Consider the following 13,335-nt stretch of genomic DNA (forward strand, 5'->3'; position numbering starts at 1 on the left):
GATGTTATTCGTAGAGCAGCATCGTGCGTTAAATTGGAACTGCATGAAGTGCACAGTGTTGGCGCTATAATTATCCATCATAAACAAAAACAACCTAACGATTGGGAAGGTACTCGAGCAGGACGAACGGCTCCTCCAGTGGTGTTCGAAGTATTAGTATTCATGTGTAGATTTGCTAAATTTGGAACAGTACGATCTTTGCGCTGCTACTTTGCTTGCATCAAGTGATCTTTATATTTTTCGTCGAAGATGATTTTTTGGGCCTGAGAGATGAGTGCCTAATCGCTCTCGAAGAAGGTAAATAAATTCAACATGAATAATGTTCTCATTGAGAATGTTTTTTGGCGATAAATCTAAAGACACTCTTGTCTCTATGTGGGAGGTAAGAACGGATAAACGCAAAGAATCTCACAACATTGTTTTGGCATGTGGAATGTTCGCTCAACGAAATGGCATTAATTTGCAGGCGATGAAAATAATGTGTCTTTGGTCTCGGGATATTCACGCGTTATGGACGTATGAAATGTTTTACGACGTTCTCTGCTGAGCCTGGTTTTTAAATCTGTTTGAGCAAGCAAAAACGACCTCATTCGTCTACTTTATAATCGCTAGGAAATGTAACATACTTGTAGCGTTACAGGTAACATTTCGATAAATGAATGAGAAAGATGGAACGGTGGCGCCAGCGTTTTATTAATTCTGATTTTTACACCCCAAGCAAATATTTTATACGTTGCAGACATAACAAATATTTCAAATATGTATTAATACATTCCTGTTTCTTGTTTCGTTTCAGACATACTCGGGCCTGTTCTGCGTAGTAGTGAACCCGTACAAGAAGCTGCCTATCTATACCGAGAAGATCATGGAGAAATACAAAGGCATCAAACGGCACGAAGTGCCACCACACGTATTCGCGATTACAGACACCGCCTATAGATCGATGCTTCAAGGTACGTAGTTGTAATGATCACCTGCTCCCCGTTTGTATGGCCAATAGGGACGTTGCACAGGTCATGTTCATGGTGTCGATTAGTGGTAATTGTTGATAACTAAGGCCAGAATATTGTTAGAACGGCACACGATGCATTTTATCCCATTAATTAAGCCGTTTTGTAGAGGGATTCATTAAATGGAGGAATCATTGTATGATTGTCGAAATAGGAGAAACTTCAGTTAATGGTGGATTTAAAGATAGTTTCTAAGAGATCAAATCCATATTGTAACAGTGTTATCTATCCTTTTTGTACAGTGTCAGAATGTTGTTAACATGCGGTTAACTAATATAGAGCCAGAAGACGTTGCCGTAGTGATTGGTATTGCATCATCTCATCTACAAGTATTCAGGGATTATCGTGGATCGATTGAGGGAGGAGGAGGACACTGTAATTAAATAGCGTTCATACGCTCATCGTCCACCATCAGTGTTTCCAAGCTCACAAGAAAAAGATACGATCTTACGATGTTGATATCGTCTCGCGCTTCGCCGGATACGCGGATCCCATTTTCAGAGGAGAAGACGCACATAGTGCACTGATGAAGGAGACTGGAATTTTTGCACCCAAATGAGACGTTTCGCCGAAGGAATGAATTCCATAGGAAGTTACATTCGGTGTGGAACAAGCGGGTTGAGAAAGCATTTTGCGAATGTAATCTCCGTCGATTATCCTTGACATGAAGCGAACGTATGTGTGTCAGGGCGCAAATTTTGTGTGGTTTGATAGCACAAGGGAATTTTAAATATCCGGCAGTAATACCCCTCCAATAACCGGCGGATACTGTGTCCATATTGAGTAAAAAGTGAGCTTATTTTTCGGATACGCTTGCCATATCCGACAGTCAATAAATATGTGTCTTGCTGAATATCCATATAAAGATTGCATAAATATGTATACCAGGCAGGGGGATCTGATAAAACCTGTAGCCTTTCGCTATTTGAGTAATAATGGAAGAGTTTTAAGAGTAATTTACAAGAATATTCACCTAAAATCTTAAGTATGCAACTAAATATTGGTTGGATTGATAATAATCATAAAACATGTGTCTTATTTTTAAGATATTCTCATACTCAGTGGTTGGTATTTTTAAATACATGTTTTTAACATGTTTTTATCTGTTTTTTTTTATAAATAATACATACAGAAGAGAACAAACCGTGTGACAAACTATCGTAATGAAATGAAGGTTTGCAACTGATATACGATATACTGGTATACGGTACACCGTACGATCAACACTCTCTGATTCATCGTAGAACTATTTTCTGTCCCGTAACGTGTAACATACTTATAATTATACAGCAACAGTTTCACTCCTGTTGGCCTCGGACGTATTTCCCGCCATTTTCTATGTGCTTCCGCTACATCTTCAATACTTTCTTCTGCCTTGCTACTCGCAGTGGGGTGTAAAATAAATTGACGTGTTCCATACGTGTGAGTATGCACACACATAAGTTGTGGTGTGATCATTGCCACTGATGGGAAATGTTAAGCGTGGCATAGCGCTGTATTTATTCATCTGCAATTTTGTTAACACCGTTGCAAAATATTACTTCCGTGGGCATTAAAATCGGTTCAGCTTATGTGGCAGAATAAATGAAACGAAGGTAGTTAATTAACAGTGGGGTTTTCTTAGTAATAAAAATACTGACTTAAGGGGATAATCGTGATAATTTTTATTAGATATTATCATTTATTTTAAAATAGTTTGACGTCTTTGAATAGACGTATAAATTAGCAACAGAATGTTAGTTGATTGATCTTTGCTTTCGTGATAAATTGAGGTGATGATCATTGGATTTTTTGGTGCGAGTTTTAGAGGACAGAAAATTAGCAATGCAGACCAAACGCTCCACTGCATGAAACAGACCAAAAGGAATGTTGCAATTGCACCATACTTAAATTGACCAATCACGAACAACTGTTGTGTGGTCGATGCTTCGATGCAGTTGACTGAAAATTACCAAATAAGTCAAATTCTAGATTGCTCGACATTCTCGCTCGAAGCGACAATGCAATCGTTTGAAGATTTTAAGTTGTCGATAGCAGAGATCAATCGTAACAGAGATGGTAGTGAACATTTAAATTAACTACTAGCATCAGTGATTCGAGATAGCCCTGCGTTCATTGATGCCGGATCACCGAGTAAGGGATAGTTCACACAGCGCTTGATCATTCCCCTTGGTTGTGACCTTTTTTTGAAGTGCAATTAATCAATCTTCAGCACACATAGCAATTAGTGGACATATGATGACTGAAGGCGACACTAACGGGTGGAAGATATAGGTATGAGAGTGTGAACGGTCCATTTTTGGTATCTCTCGATTTGCATAGCTGTATTAGCGGGGTGTAGCTCCGGTAAAGCCGGTCAAAAATCGTTTTTTTACCTTTAATGAATGCGAATGAGAACTCTGCAGTGTTTTGAGAAGAGGAATGAAAGAAGACAGGTTCGATGACAGTATTTTTTTGTGAAGTCCACTAACCAAATGACTTAATGAGGTCGCGAGAAGTTGTAAAAAAAACGAGTCAAAGATGACCATCTATGGTAGCGTCAAACACAGGCAAGAAATATCCACCGTACGAGCGAGCTCAATGGATCTATGTGCCTGAATCAAGCATTGAGATGTCGTTTTGCGAAACATATGTTTCGTGTGGACATTTGCTTGTTTTTTTCTTTCGTAGCGCACTCACATGTCCCCATGCCTCATTCCCGATCGAAACACAACGTCGACAAGTCTATTAGCCGGTGTTTGAAATTGAAAAGCGGTTGCCCAGGAAAACTTGCCTATGGAAGCGAATTCTAAAGAGGGCAGTGATTCCATATGTGGTTGTCATGACTGAGAAGCGACGGTTGATCCATATTTTGTTGGGTTGCGTTGGCTTAAAGAACCCGGTAAAGAATTGTAAGATCATGAAGGTACTCACATATCGTAACACAGTAATTCCTACTCAACGGAGAGTAAATACAGGCGAAGTAACCTTGCGCATCATCTCGCCAGACGATAAGCCGATCGTGTGCCAGCAAGGAATGTCATTTACAAACATGTCAAGCTGATAAACGAGTTAGTCGTGCGAACAGTTTAAACAACACAAACCCTTGTGTGTCTTAAGGTCGTTATATTCGTGCACCAGTTGCAATGTTTTCCCAGTTTAATGTAGAATGCACCATTTTTATTTCCTTTATTTTGTCTTCTTTCTTGCAGATCGAGAGGATCAGTCGATTCTGTGCACGGGCGAGTCGGGCGCGGGTAAAACCGAGAACACAAAGAAAGTTATCCAGTATTTAGCGTACGTCGCCGCATCGAAACCGAAGGGATCCGTCGCGGTAGGTGTCGTCCATTGGTGCATCACACTCACAAGAATCCCGATCATTTCTCCGGCAGGGATCGGTTTTTAGGTGTGAAGGAAATGTTCACAAAATTGACCATATGGTGTTTCGTTCAGGTTGTGCTATAGCGTCGAAAATATGTGGGTCAAAGCGTGCACCAACGATTGGCTTCTTTGGGGATGCATAAAATGGAATGCCCGTAAACCACCGAGCGCGACGAAGCGGTGGGAAATCGTCAGAAGTGAATGCGCCATTTTGACTGCACCTTCCCAAACTGTCGCTGTGCAATCAAATCGATGTCCATTTATGGTCGAAAAAATCATAGTCACACACGGTGCTGCTACTCATTTTGTGGAATATAATGTATGAAAGCAGCTGAAAGCTTTACGTCCCAATACAGGGAAGCGTAAGGTAAATGGAGGTTTACCGAATTGAAGAAATTAACTAACTTGTTACTACTTGTTACAGAAACAATTAGAGTTTCTCGTTTGTGACCGGCTTCAGCTTCCTACTTTGTGTCACACTAAGTTCTCAGATCATATCTTTGAGATTATTCGCCTCCATTTGTCAGATTCCACATGTTTGTACATGTAAATGCGTAAATCTTCGTCAAGTAGCAAGCAGTGGAGGAAGAAATTAATTAATTATTAATTATCGTTCACTCTAATGGAAATGAACGAGCTCGGGTTCCGTCGGTACACCATTTCTCGCCCCCTTTTGGCGTGTATGTATTTCTATGATTAGCGGAAAAATTAACATTAAATACTCCACAAGTCGCGCTGCATTCCTAGTGCCGCGCACAAGTACGATGATAGTAATTGAATCTCGTTCTCGTGAGACCGCGATGTGGTGGTGTGCAGAAGAACATAGAATAGATCCATCACGCGACACGCGATCGTGGATTTTCTACCTTTCCCTTCGTTCACTGTTGATGCCCACACAAACACACACACACACACAACCAGTAAGAGACTGTTGACACAAGGGTGTGCTGTTCGAAAGCGATCGATCAATTTCATGGGCTAGTTTTGATTGCCTCTGTTTGCGCGTCGGAGTAAGCGGAGCAGCCAAAGCGAATTCAATCATGACACGAACCTCCCAGATCTAACGCGATGTGTAGTGAGAATCAAGAGGCGCCTTCACTTAAGCCTAACTAAATGGATGCAAAAGCGCGGCAATAGTTTATGATGGAACGGAAACCCCTAGCTCAGGAGGTCTTGTGGTAATAGTGCGCAAAAGATTGCACATTTTTAGATGACTAGGAAGGGATAATGCTGTTAATGAATTCGCTTCTGCTAAATGCAATTAACAGCAATCTCAGTTTTTGTGCAAATGGAAATAAGTTGTAACATATAGATGAAAATGCACTTAAACAACATATATAATGTTGCTATAAAATTGTCTCTCCCCGTTACCCCTCCTGCAACATCATCACTTCTCGTCACAGTCCTTCCCTTCCGCACAATTGGAGGTTAATAAAATGTTCGATCACTTAACCACCAGCCGCCAAAAATGGGTGCAATATACGAATGTGGATTGGGTTTTATTTACCATTTTCGGAAACCCATCTGTGCCGTTACCCTAAGAAATCGAAATCGAATCACATACAGCGCCTTAAAATGAGCAATTTTCTTTAGGCCACAGGGTGTAAAAAAATGAAAATACCCTTGTTTGGACGAAAAGCACAGATTGAAACATAAATTTACTCTGTCGTCTGTTGAAAGAGGGAGGCGAAGGTGTGGTGTCCGTTACAGACCCTGGCCACTTTTTGATGGTGGATCCTTGTTTTCTCCTTCTTCGGTATTATGTTTATCGTTCAGATCTTTTATACGTATTCGTGAAGGAAGCGAGTAGATTCGTTTGCAGGCAGGTTTGCAGGCTTAAAAAGCCCATTTTGGGAAGCCGAATAGCCGAACGCGACGGGCGTACTAAGTCAGACACTTCGAGGGGTCCATAAAGCTTCATGGACAAAAATTGAGGACACAGCAATATGAAAATATAATTGACCGTCGTCGAATGTGCGTCAGATTGCCTTTGGATGTTATTGCAGCCCTCCTTCACGGTGCAACCGCTGAGGGTGATCGTGAAATAAACATGTTCATTGTAGCAACGCTGCGTTTTGTAGTAAGCAATCCATTAGCGATTTACTTCTTGCTGCTCTGTGGATCCTTTTAAAAGACACTATGGCAGTATTCTGCCCATAAAGAAGGCGAATACTGTAGGTTTTTTTGCTGTAGATGATTCTTGGTGAAGGAGGTTTAGGGAAACGTAACAAAACAGAGAAATGGATCGAGATTTTGTGTCTTGGCGAAACATGAGGCCTTTAGTTGCACATGGATATCTTCTGATTGATCTGCAAAGATAGTTGCATCTCAATGCGGCAAAAGTTTCCCATAAACACAATTTGTTGCCAGTCCATCTGATTAGGTGGTACAATCTAAACATTCGTAGTGAACCACTGAAGGATTATTTTATTGAATGAATACTGCAAAAAAATTGCAAGAAGAACATGTCCTATTGCTGGCTCTGATTGACTGTTCATAGATGCTGTCAGCAGCGATCGCTAATCGGTGATCGAATCTGATGAATGACGACAGCAAACAGCAGCCAGCTATTAAACACCAAATGCACAAAAACGAGCTTCTCTCAGATGTTAAACTTGTAGTGATGCAAAGGGCATTAAAAAAGAAACACGATGCTGTCGTAAGAAAAAGCCCCTTGCCAAACCTCAATGCTCAATAATAGGAACGATAAAACGGATAGCAGGGTAATGTGGCAATAGGAGGCGGTGAAAACCGCAAAAAATGTCCCTCTCCTAGCCTTCTTCTGGTATACAGCTGGACAGGATTCTATAAAAGGCGTGTGCTCCGTTTGTGCCCTTAGTGTTTGTGTGGTGTGTCGTAAAAGAAAGGAACAACGAGGAGAACAGGGCTCTTCAATCGTGCGGGTGCTGTGTAATCCATTCTATCACGCCCAATATGGTGCGAATTATATAAACAAAAACCGGTCACACGAACACCCCAAGAGCCACACAGCCGCTGGTGAACGGTGAAATAGCAGAAAGGGCCACGCGGGAATGGATGGAATGGTGGAGTTTTATTGGGGGGAAGCACAGGGAACGAAAGAGTGCCGCCATACAGTAGGTGATAAAATATCGAAAGTCGCAATGTCTCAGAGGTCCAAAGCGTGCGAGCAGTCGAGTTTTCGGTACATGTGTGCCCTCCGTTTCATGACAAGACATCGGATCGTTTCAAGCGCGCAACCTCCGTTGACCGCGGGGTGATATGCTGCTAAAATCTATGTATGCGTTGCATCGGGGACGCTTGTGCCAAAAATGGGTAGCTGTTGATTTTTATTAAATATTATTAATTACATTGACAAGGGAAAACCCACCACCGGTGGTGCGGTCGGTCTACCTTTTTGCGGTCGGTGTGATGTTGCGAAGGAGGTCGAGATATTGCGAACTGCTGTGTTGATTGTTGAGGCAGAGATGGTGACCCCCGTTCCTTTGAAACTAGTGATTATTATTTTCTCGTTTGTTGAGTAGTTTCCCTATTTGGTGTGTTGGAGGAAAACTAGCGTCCTGTCAAAAAATCCGGGTTATATGAGAGTATTTGTGTATATAAGTAAGCCTCACAATGAGTTTATCAACCAAAGACTATAAAATGCTCATGTGCGTAAACAAAATTACAGAGTAAATTACATACCTGCCTAAGCCTCACTGCCGCAGTGTGCAAGAGGCATTAGGACTGTTATTGATTACATTATACTGTTTTGCTAGAATATATTTTACAATCAGCTTCATTTTCAGTCTCATCCACATGTATTATGTTGGTTTCATCATTTTTTAATCTAATTTGTTTTCCTGTTTTTCTTTTATTTTTCCATTCCATGTAACTGAATCATCTTGCAAATTTTCAATTTGATCTCCCTTTTTCCGCACACTCCACGCTCCACACTGTACTGTTTTGATCAATATGTCGATGTTGCTTCTTTAACGACATCAATGAATCAATGTTTATGCAATACTTGTTATTATGCTCGCGTTTATCACATTTGCTGCATCATACTTATCCTGCCGCTGCCGCTACCGTTGCTGCTGCTGCTATCGTCGTACAAACAACGTAATGTGGAACGAAATATGTGCTGCCTTGGTGTTTATAACCTTTGGGGGGTTTCAAACAAACTAGACACCAACGCCAGCACTTATCATCGTAAGTATTTTGTTTTTTTTTTATTCATAACTTTTGTTCATCTTTTGTACTTTTATTATTGTTTTCCTTTTTATTGTTATAATTTTTATTCCACTCCACTACTATCTACAATTTTATTTTTCTTTCTTGCTCATATCCCTTTCCATTTTCTGACAAAATTTTCGACACTACATGATTGTGATTTTTCTCTTTTTTCTCTTTTTCACATCTCACATGCCATTCATTTGAAACCAATGCCACAAAATTGTGCAAACTTTGCTAATATATAATACGAAATCAAAATGTTCGACTCCTTTGGCATCATATCACTATTTCAACAAATTCATCACCGTCCACCTGTTGCCAATTGTCATCTAAAATGCTTCCGGTTAATGTTCATCGATTTGTTAAATTCAAACGCGCTTATGCTTTACAAAATCCGGCTATCAAAACTCAATCTGGGTGTGCGTGCGTTTCGCCTTATGCTTTGACTGTGGACACCTTTTTGTGGAACGTTCTGGTCAATTGCGATTAATCGCGTGGTTCGCTAATGTGTTCTAATATCTGGTGTCTTGTTACAAATAAACAAATCGTCCCCCAAAACGTCGTTTTTCAATAATCGCAATCATCATCTGCTTCATTCGCACCCTCTCTCATCCAAATGCCGCGTGTGGTTACATCGGTGGGCTTAAAACAAAACACACTAAAAGGGTGGTCACCACACGAGTTTATCGGTAAAGTATATATAGTACATGTCTTCAATTAGCGTTATGTTTATCGTAACGACTTTTTGCCATTTGCACCTCAATTTTTGCACTGTTACGCACTGCTTTCCATGTGCATTTACTATTCTTTTTTTGTTAGCTAGCGTTAATGTTTGTTCTCTTATCGGTATTTCGTTATTTGTTACACACAATTGTTATCTTTTATTAATTCTGTCCTATATAGTATATTATGTTAATATTTTTCTTGTATCATCATTACCAATTTGTTTCCGAATGTAGGTAAAATGTTCTTATATTTTTGGTATGTTCCGTTGTCTGGTTGCTACATCTGCTGAGTAATGAAATTGCAACGTATCAAAAACGTGTTAATTCGCTCGCTTTTTCCACGTTTGTCGATCAACTACTAATGGCTCTATTACGTTTTCATCAATTGATTCATAAAATCATCTCCCGCGTCTACCTTACTCGGTGCATTTCATTTGCAATTTATTTTCCTCTATAAGTGTTTTGCTCACCTACTCTCGCTTCCTCCTCCTTGGTGCTGGAATGTCGCCATTATCTCATTAGTTCCGCTGTTCGTACCTGCAGTCGATCGCCTCTATAATGGGTTGAGGGTTTTAATTTGTGCAATCATTAAAGTATCGGATTTACAACAGGAATGTGTTTTAGAGGTGAACAGATAAAGGTGGCGAAATGGTTTGATGGATGGGTTGTTTCATTAGCAAGTAAATGGCGCATGGTGTGCAAGTAGGTTAAGATAGATCTTAAGGTTGCAAGTAGCTTTAGTATGGATGAAGAAAGTATGAAGAGTGTACACAAGAGTGTATCTTAAATAAACTACAACATAATTCGAAAGGCGTTCTTTTGAGTTTCGATTATGAACTTCATCCATTCTATGCAACGATTCGATCTCTCAATCGTTATAAATTTTCTTATATTTTCATCAATATTTGGTGTTTTGCTATGGAATGAACTGTAACTGTGACTGGGAATTGAATGCCTGTGTGTACACAACCGTTGTTGAAATCAATCAAAATAAAAAAAACTCTGCTTTGACATCTTCTAATGCATGTATTTTCTTTTCCTATTTCCTATTTGACATGCGAACCAATAGGGTGAGTTGGAGCAGCAGTTGCTTCAGGCAAATCCCATTCTTGAAGCATTCGGTAATGCAAAGACGGTGAAAAACGACAATTCCTCTCGTTTCGTAAGTATTGCTGTGTACTCAGTGACGATTTACGACTAATATTTAATGCATTGTTTCTCTCGTGCTGCAGGGTAAATTCATTCGGATAAACTTTGACGCTTCGGGTTACATTTCCGGAGCTAACATCGAAACGTATCTGCTGGAGAAGTCACGTGCCATTCGCCAGGCGAAAGATGAGCGTACATTCCACATCTTCTACCAACTGCTGGCCGGCGCATCGCCCGAACAACGCGAGCGCTTCATCCTTGACGATGTCAAGACATATCCGTTTTTGTCTAACGGTGGGCTACCGGTACCGGGAGTGGACGATTATGCTGAATTCCAGGCCACGGTGAAGAGCATGAACATTATGGGCATGACAGCGGAGGACTTTAACTCGATCTTCCGCATCGTGAGTGCCGTGCTGTTGTTCGGTTCGATGACGTTCAAGCAGGAGCGTAACTCGGACCAGGCCACGCTGCCCGACAATACGGTCGCGCAGAAAATTGCGCATCTGCTCGGCCTTAGTGTGACGGATATGACAAAGGCATTCCTTACGCCACGCATCAAGGTCGGACGAGATTTTGTGACCAAGGCGCAGACAAGGGAACAGGTAGAGTTCGCCGTTGAGGCGATCGCTAAGGCATGCTACGAGAAGATGTTCAAGTGGTTGGTGAACCGGATAAATCGATCACTTGATCGTACCAAGCGTCAGGGTGCCTCATTCATCGGCATTCTTGATATGGCTGGCTTCGAAATATTCGAGCTGAACTCATTCGAACAACTTTGCATTAACTACACGAATGAAAAGCTGCAGCAGCTGTTCAATCACACCATGTTCATCCTCGAGCAGGAAGAATATCAGCGCGAAGGTATCGAGTGGAAGTTTATCGATTTTGGACTGGATCTTCAACCCACGATTGATCTGATCGATAAGCCGGGTGGTATTATGGCTCTATTAGATGAAGAGTGCTGGTTCCCGAAGGCAACCGACAAATCGTTTGTAGAGAAGCTGGCCGCCGCTCATTCCATGCATCCGAAGTTCATGAAGACGGACTTCCGAGGTGTGGCGGACTTTGCTGTCGTTCACTACGCCGGCAAAGTGGACTACTCGGCGACCAAATGGTTAATGAAGAACATGGACCCATTGAATGAGAACGTGGTGTCTTTGCTGCAAGCATCGCAGGATCCATTTGTGGTTCAGATTTGGAAGGACGCTGAGATCGTCGGTATGGCACAGCAGGCTCTTACCGACACACAGTTCGGTGCTCGCACGCGTAAGGGTATGTTCCGTACTGTTTCGCATCTTTACAAGGAGCAGTTGGCGAAACTAATGGACACGCTGCGCAACACGAATCCGAACTTTGTGCGCTGCATAATTCCGAACCACGAAAAGCGTGCGGGCAAAATTGACGCTCCGCTTGTGTTGGACCAGCTGCGCTGCAACGGTGTGCTCGAGGGCATCCGTATCTGCCGGCAGGGCTTCCCTAATCGTATTCCGTTCCAAGAGTTCCGACAGCGCTACGAACTGCTTACACCGAACGTCATTCCGAAGGGCTTTATGGATGGCAAACGGGCTTGCGAGCAGATGATCAAATCGCTGGAACTGGACAGTAATCTGTATCGCATCGGCCAGTCGAAGATCTTCTTCCGTGCGGGAGTGTTGGCTCATCTGGAGGAGGAGCGTGACTACAAGATTACGGATTTGATTGTTAACTTCCAGGCGTTCTGTCGTGGTTTCCTTGCACGCCGCAATTATCAAAAACGACTGCAGCAGCTGAACGCGATTCGTATTATTCAGCGCAACTGTGCCGCTTACCTGAAGTTGCGCAATTGGCAATGGTGGCGTTTGTACACGAAAGTGAAACCATTGCTGGAAGTTACCAAGCAAGAGGAGAAATTGGTGCAGAAGGAGGATGAGCTGCGACAAATCCGTGACAAGCTTGAGAACTTGTCGAAGAACTCCCAGGAGTATGAGAAGAAATATCAACTGGCAATGGAGGAAAAGACACATCTGGCCGAACAACTGCAGGCGGAAATTGAGCTCTGTGCCGAGGCGGAAGAAGGACGTGCTCGTCTGGTTGCTCGCAAACAGGAGCTGGAGGAACTTATGCAGGATCTCGAGTCGCGCATTGAAGAAGAGGAGGAACGTGTAAATGCACTGACAAGCGAGAAAAAGAAGTTGCAAATCAACATTCAGGATTTGGAAGAGCAGCTAGAGGAGGAGGAAGCTGCCCGTCAGAAACTTCAGCTCGAAAAGGTACAACTCGATGCCAAGTTGAAGAAAATGGAAGAAGACGTGGCATTGATTGAAGACCAGAATCACAAACTGGTGAAGGAGAAGAAACTGTTGGAGGAACGTGCCAACGATCTATCTCAAACGCTTGCGGAAGAAGAGGAGAAAGCAAAACATCTTGCCAAGCTGAAGGTGAAACACGAGTCGACAATCGCGGAGCTTGAGGAACGCCTTTTGAAGGATCACCAGCAGCGCCAGGAAGCGGATCGTTCGAAGCGAAAGATTGAAACGGAAGTAGCTGACCTGAAGGAGCAGATCAATGAACGACGCATGCAGATCGAGGAGATGCAGCAGCAACTAGTGAAGCGCGAAGAAGAACTCGCACAGACACTTGTGCGCATCGACGAAGAGTCGGCAGCGAAGGCCGCGGCTCAAAAAACCCAGCGAGAACTCGAATCGCAACTGGCAGAAATTCAGGAAGATCTGGAAGCGGAAAAGCTTGCTCGCTCCAAGGCAGAGAAGCAAAAGCGTGATCTTAACGAAGAACTTGAGGCCCTGAAAAATGAACTATTGGATTCGCTGGACACTACTGCCGGTAAGTTTGCGATTGTTTAAATAGTTTGGTAGCAACACGAAGGCAACAAGTTTGTTAATCCATCGCAATAATTC

General features: G+C 42.3%; 1 protein-coding gene across 2 annotated transcripts in view; it reads left to right on the forward strand.

The window, feature by feature from the left end:
* Window positions 1-13,335, forward strand: part of LOC128305145 (myosin heavy chain, non-muscle) — a 36,945-nt gene that overhangs the window by 18,770 nt on the left and 4,840 nt on the right. Inside the window, exons 4-9 of one of the 2 annotated variants that reach the window (XM_053042462.1) lie at window positions 797-953; window positions 4,202-4,323; window positions 8,517-8,540; window positions 9,230-9,253; window positions 10,359-10,451; window positions 10,522-13,261. In XM_053042462.1, coding sequence (XP_052898422.1) covers window positions 797-953; window positions 4,202-4,323; window positions 8,517-8,540; window positions 9,230-9,253; window positions 10,359-10,451; window positions 10,522-13,261 — 3,160 coding nt within the window. The remainder of the gene's footprint in view (window positions 1-796; window positions 954-4,201; window positions 4,324-8,516; window positions 8,541-9,229; window positions 9,254-10,358; window positions 10,452-10,521; window positions 13,262-13,335) is intronic. The other variant, XM_053042463.1, reaches the window with a different exon arrangement.

This window comes from Anopheles moucheti, chromosome 3 (genome assembly GCF_943734755.1).
Source record: "Anopheles moucheti chromosome 3, idAnoMoucSN_F20_07, whole genome shotgun sequence".
Classification (NCBI taxonomy): Eukaryota; Metazoa; Arthropoda; class Insecta; order Diptera; family Culicidae; genus Anopheles; species Anopheles moucheti.